Here is a 6,266-nt window from a genome sequence, read left to right on the forward strand (position 1 = left end):
GAGCTCCTCTAGATCCCCAGACGACGTCTGCAGAGCCCTGAGGCCCTAGTATACCTGCGCTATGGGATGGTCCAGGCTGTCTAGGTTATGTGAGCCGCACAGCCATCCCTGGACCTCCAGCTCCATCCCTGGGCCTCCGTCTCATTCCCTGAGCCTCCGCCTCCTCCCCCCTGCCCCACCACCACACGCACACACAACCAACTATGTATTTCTGTCTCCTCCCACTTGCTCTCCGGTTCTTCTGGTATCTTAATGCCCATACATTACACTGCTCCACTCAGAACACACCCGCCCCCTGTTCGTAAGGCCTTCGCCTCAGTGAGAGGCCATCTCCCTTCTGGGGTGTTCCTGACCAGAGGCATGATCTCAGTCTAATCACGAGGAAATCCCAGACATCCAGACAACAGACAGTCTATAAAAAAATGGCTTCCACCCTTCCAAACTGTCAAGGTCATCAACGACAGGGAAAGGCTGGGAAGCAGCACCAGACAAAAGGAGACTAACCCCACAGGGCGGCTGACCCTGGACTGGGTCCTGGGCCGGGAAGCAGGCTATGAGAGGCGTTACTGGACGTCTGAAATAGTTCTGAACGCGCCCGCGAGAAAGGTAACAGCGCCCGATCGTGGGACGTTCCCCGATTCTCGGCTCCGTGCGCAGTCACGTGACGATGTCTCGTTCAGAGGAAATACACACGAAGTGTTTAGAAATAAAAGGGCACAGTGTGTGCAACTTACTCTCAAAAAGTGTGTGTGCATGCGCATGTGCACAAGCACGGACACACGCGCACACACGCGCACACGCAGAGAAGCGAGTGAGGCACAATGTTAAGAATCCATCTGCGGTTGAGCCCAGGCCCCGCAGCCGAACGAGATGAGTCTAACGGCCCCTCTGCCCTGGGATCACTCCACCCCAGATGCGAAGCCCCGGAGAGAGAGGCCAGCAGCCGCTGGCCATAGGTCCCGAACGGCCTCCTGCTGGCCTGTGCCGTTCCAGCAAGGTCAAGGGAACGGAGCCTCGAGGGCCCCCAGCGGCCAGCGTGGTGCGGTGCGAAGTCTGGAGACTCGCCCACTGGTGCCGCCACGTGCAAAGGACGGAAGTCAATCCCCAAACGAAAATCGAAGAGCCAGTCCTCACGGCGGGCAGGCGGGGACGTGACGCCAGCCCCTCGGACACGGCTGAGAGAGCCGAGTTCTGGCAGGGCCACGTGTCTTTTAAAGGTCAAGGAGCAAGTTGGAGGCAGAGATGGGACAGAATTAGGACGAATACTCTGTATCCCGGCCCCGAAGTGAGGTCAGTCGGCCGACGGCACCGCATCTCCTGGACAACGCAAGTGCTCGGGCGCCCCCCAGACCCACCGAGTCAGAGTCTGCGCTTATCAGGCGGCTCCCTCTCCACAAATCTCAGCCTTAAAAAGAATCTGCGCATCAGGAGTTCTGCAGTTTCGTAACGTTCTTACAATTTTCTTCTGTGAGTTTTAAAATGGTATCAAAATAAAGTTATGAAACAGACAAAGAAGTTGGAGATAAACATCCCCAAAGGTAAGTGTTTAAACCCCGTGGCTCAGCAGGAGACGTGGAAGGAGGCGCCAGCGACTGCTCTGGAAAGAAGATGCCTCAAGTCACACCCGAGCCCCACACCCGAGCCCCGGCGGGCGCGTCACCAACCGGCAGGGGCCGAGAAGCTGCAAAGTGTTGTCGCGATGGAGAAAGAGGCGTCCAGGAAACCCCACCGGGGCATAAAAATTATTCTGAACAGGGAGCACTCGCTCCTGAAACCTCCTCTCCGCCCCAGGGCAGGGCCCCCTGCAGGAACTCGGCTGTCGCAGACCCCTCCCTGGGGCACTGACGTGTGAGCAGTGAGAGGCACCCACGCACCTAAACAGACCCTTTCGCGACACTGCCACGTCTCCCGTCTGCTCTTCTAGGGGCCCACCCACCGGTCTCAGAGGCCGTCTGCTGTCTCGTGACTCCCCCCGCTCCCCTTCTCCCATCAAGACGGTACACGAGCCCCAAATCCCAACAGCCCCTTAGAGTCACGCTTTTCTGTGAACTCACATGCATACATGATTAAATATGTCTTTTGTCGCTTTCGTTTGCATGCCCCCAATTATTGAACCTAAGAGGGCAGAGCAAAACCCTCTCCTTGTCCCCCGAGATCGGGGGGGGGGGTGGTGGATGGAGAAGCAGGGGTCAGAGGCCGGGGAGCGGGGGTCAGAGGCCGGGGAGCTGGACTCTGCCCTCGCCATCCGGTCAGAGTGAGCAAGCAGAGGCGCCCTCGGGACGTGGGGTTCTGGTCGGCACCGAACCTGTCACGATTTCCTTTTCTCTTTGGAAGTTCTGCCCCCGTCAGGCCACTTACTGAGCTCAGAGTTAACACCCTTATTTCACCCACAGCCATTGCACAGTCCCGCCCGGAGTCAGCGGTCATTTTCCCGTGGGGACCACAATTGTTACAGAAACCGCTGAGGACCAGGAAGGTGTCCGAATGCTGCCACCCCAGGACCGGACGTCTGACAGCTCGACAGCGCTCATGGCCACGGGCTCCACCGCCGGCGAGCAATTCAGCAGCCTGGGGAGGTCGGGACCACGCGTGCTTAATAAGGGAGCAGGGGACAGAGCCTGCACACGGTGGCCCCCGCCGCATGTGGACACGTGGCACCTCACCGGGACTTACCACTGGTCCCTGGAGAAGGAGACGAGGAAGCGGATGCCGGCGGGGAGCCGAGCCATTTACGCACTGAGCGCCGAGCCCCGGTCTCGAGTCCGACGCCTCATGCAGAGGTTATCGCTCCCGGCTCCGGGTGGCTCCCTGGCCCCTGCTCTGCACAGCGAGAGAGTGAGGAGCGATGGCCCGCTGGGTCTCCTGTCCCCTCTTCCTTCCGGCGAGGCTCAGGTCTCTAAGAGGAGGAGGAGGAGTTGAAACGTCAGGTGTTCTGACAATGGTGCCATGGAGTCCTCGGCAGAGGGAACCCTTTGTGGTTGTCACCCAGCCCAGCTCACAGCGGGCCTGCCAGGGACAGGGCGCAGCCACCGCGAGGGCCACCAGGTGGCGGGAGAGTGTCTGCCCTGGGGGCGTCTGGTCAGTGATCAGGAACATGCATTTCACACGGTGTTCTCAAGCCCCCGAGCTGTCTCCCTCCGGAAGGCACCCACAGACCAGCCCAGACACCCTAAACCGCAGCGCCCCACAGAACGAACGTTGGCATTCACGAACATTCACGCGAGGCAGCTCCGCCCGCGGTCACTGCCAGAGCCGCCAGGGAGCCCGACTGTCCGGTGCACCCACCCCGGCCCAGGCCGCGTTAGGGCCGCGAGAACTGAGAGGAACGTGGGCCCGGACCAGACGGCAGGCCCCACGCCACTCATTTCGCTGTGGCTTCCCAACTGAATCGAAATGCGTCTAGCGCTACGGGGACGAACTCCGCCTCCTACCTGCCTCTTCGTTCCTCAGAGGCCATGGGAAGGGACCCCATCCTGAAGTTAGGGCCACAGGCAGAGAGCGGAGGAGGGAGGAGTGGGCTGAACGGGGCCGGGCACGCCAGGTGGGCCTGGTCTCCTGTCCCAAGGCCACCTCGGGACTTGTCTTATTTTTCAGTTTTTCTTCTACGTTTGCAACGAGGAATCTTTTGGACCAATGTGTTAAACACACGATCCCCAGTACACCCAGCAGCGTGGATTGTTGTCTTAAACTTATTGAAGATTCACAGGTTATAATTTTTTTTTAAAAGGTACTTTTGAGTAAATATTAATCCGATTCAAAAAAGCTGACATTTATTTAATGCCTTCGAACAACTTCCTGGGGTAACAGACACGTCGTAGCGAGCAGTCCCGATCTGGAGGACTTACCTGCACGGCACAGGCCTGAGTCCACCCAGGGAGGACGCGTCCCCACGTCCGCTCCTGCCCTCCCCACAGAGCGAGCGCTCAGTGAAACACACCCTTTTCGATGATTTTCCTTTTCACGATTTTTAGAAAAGATAAATAAAAATCCTTGCCATGCTTTCACCCCCCGCCCTCCACCCCTCCATCTCCCCCCAGGGAGGGAGTGGGGGGCCCTCTGCTCCAGCCAGGACCCACCTCTGCTCCCAGGGGCCTTACCTATCGCGTTATGTCTCAGCTACTCGTTCTACCTGGAGTGTCACCTGGCCCCATGGCTGACCTTGGGCTCCCTCACCTTCCCCAGCTAAAACGCAGGGATGAGCACCAGCCTGGCATGGGGCAGACGTTCAGTGGGTAGCAGCTGGCGTCATTCTCACAGTGAGCTCAGGAGAGGACGGGTCTGTGGGGAACTGCCCCGTTCCCGTTCCCTGGGTCACAACCCAGCACAGAGCAAGCGCCCACGAGACCTGTTGAACGCACGTCCACAGTTTTTCCCAATTGTTTTTGTTCAAATCTCTAGATTTAGAAAATGTTACTAAAATTCTGCTCAAAATGAGTGGGCTTCTGTTTAGGCCTAAATATCCTTCAAGAAACAATTCTGCGATGGTGACTTCGGAGAAAAGGGTTGGTTTAAACGCGTGAGAGCCGGTGCCCGTGAAAGCTCCCAGCAAGCGCGGTTAAGACCTCGAAAGACGCTGCCCTCCCATGCGGGACATTAGGAGCTCGGCGTAACGAGGTCTCTGCCTCCAAAGTCTGGGCAGTGCCTTGATCGTCATTCCACTGAGACCTGGTGGAGCCCTCTGAGGTCACAGGGAGCCTCGCATGTCCCCGCCTGAGCCTGTGACACGGAGGAAGAGGCTGGCTCACTTCTCAGCAGAACAATGAGGCAGGGAGCTGGCCCCGGGCAGCTCCAAGCTGTGGCCAGTTCAGGTCTGTCCAGTTTCCCTCTGTCCCTCCTACCTCCACCTCTCTTCCCCACCCCCACCCCCACCCTGGCCACCAACCCCACCGAGAGGGCAGAAGTGGAGCTAATCACTTGGTTTAAGCCCTGTTATGGGCACAGCCCAAGTACATAAGATATACTTTTTTAAAAATGGCTCTTAATAGGCGCCCCTGGAACTCACTCTGGTGGGGAAAAGTGTGAGAATATCCAGTTTCATTCTACTGTCAACGGGGGCAAGATGGGAAACACCCCATTAGGGCGCCTCTATGAGATCGTACAATGCGCGTTTTCACAGCCTTCTTCCCCAAAGCCCGGCCTGGCCAGCCGGCCTGGCCAACTCTTACGAGTGACCTGGGAAATCTGCATTCTCGAGTCCCGCCCTCACACTCACCGCTTGGTGATCTGTGCCTCCTAGAAAGTTCCTTATACTCTTCAGAGATGAAAATAATGAGACTCAAAAGTAAGGAATGGCCAGAGTCATATAGAAAGGGTCACTCCAGAGCCGAAGCACTGCTGTAAATAATCAAAGCGACCCCGTGTGCACTTCAGACAACCTACTCGGAGACGAAGTTTTTAAAGCTGATCTTTTAAGGAGGTGGGTGGGAAACACGTGTCCCCCATAAACACTTTCTGAGAGGGAGGAAACCACTTCCTTTTTAGAAATAAAACAAAACAAAACGCTCTCTGTGGCTCGTGCGTTAGAGATTCTGCTCAACGTTAAGGATGAAGGACAGTGGTCGCTCTCTGTTCCCCACGGCTTACACACAAAAGGCACCCTCTCTCCACGCCACTCTGGACCCCAGAACAGGACGGCAAAGGTGGTCCGCATGAGCCAGAACCTGCCAAGGCAGTTCCCATGGGCATGGGGTGCTCCCCGGCTGGAGCCCCCGACTTCAAGCTCGATCTAGGATGGGACTAATGCAGGAGCTCCGGGGACTCTGAGCTACTCACTCAAACCGCCTCACACGACTTAAGGCCAAGGGCAGGCAGATGCGCCAGCAGTGAGCTCTGCGAGACCTCGGGAAACGCCGGCTCAGGGTTCCACCTTCGGAAATTCGGACCTGGGCCGGGCTAAGGGTCTCTCCAGGTCCTCCGTTCGAATGCAAATCCTGATGGTCCGCGGCGTCATCAGTGGCCAGCCTCCGATGCGAGAGGATGAGGGGGTGGGGAGGGGGGACGGGAGCAAGAGGGAAAGGAGCCCCGAGGCGGGAGGGCTTTCCGGGCTCGAAGCCCTAGGAACAGGGAAGGTGGCCCGCACCGGCGTCGGCCGGGAGGCTCAGCGGCTCCGGGAACCAGCTGCGCAACAAACAGCGCGAAGGCCCAGGTGCCGCGCGCCGCGCCTCCCGGGTGGCGTTTTGCTCCGGCTCCTCCCAGGCGACCAGTCCCCGGGGGCGGTGGCCCGGCCGGGCACGCACGCGTCCACCCCACACGGCGGACAAGGCGCG

General features: G+C 58.5%; 1 protein-coding gene across 5 annotated transcripts in view; it reads right to left on the bottom strand.

Moving 5' to 3' along the window:
- The window catches only part of SLC37A1 (solute carrier family 37 member 1), a 30,861-nt gene extending 24,648 nt beyond the window's left edge, over positions 1–6,213 (bottom strand). For 2 of the 5 annotated variants that reach the window (XM_011372852.2, XM_011372846.2), the window contains exon 1: positions 2,674–4,844. In XM_011372852.2, the coding sequence (XP_011371154.1) occupies positions 2,674–2,729 (56 nt within the window). In that variant the 5' untranslated portion in view covers positions 2,730–4,844. Of the gene's footprint in view, positions 1–2,673; positions 4,845–5,212 lie in introns of those variants that run through there. The other 3 variants (XM_011372848.2, XM_023538208.1, XM_023538207.1) reach the window with 3 other exon arrangements.
- Positions 6,214–6,266: the final 53 nt, after the last annotated feature.

The sequence above is a fragment of the Pteropus vampyrus genome, unplaced genomic scaffold, assembly GCF_000151845.1.
Source record: "Pteropus vampyrus isolate Shadow unplaced genomic scaffold, Pvam_2.0 Scaffold214, whole genome shotgun sequence".
NCBI classification, from domain to species: domain Eukaryota; kingdom Metazoa; phylum Chordata; class Mammalia; order Chiroptera; family Pteropodidae; genus Pteropus; species Pteropus vampyrus.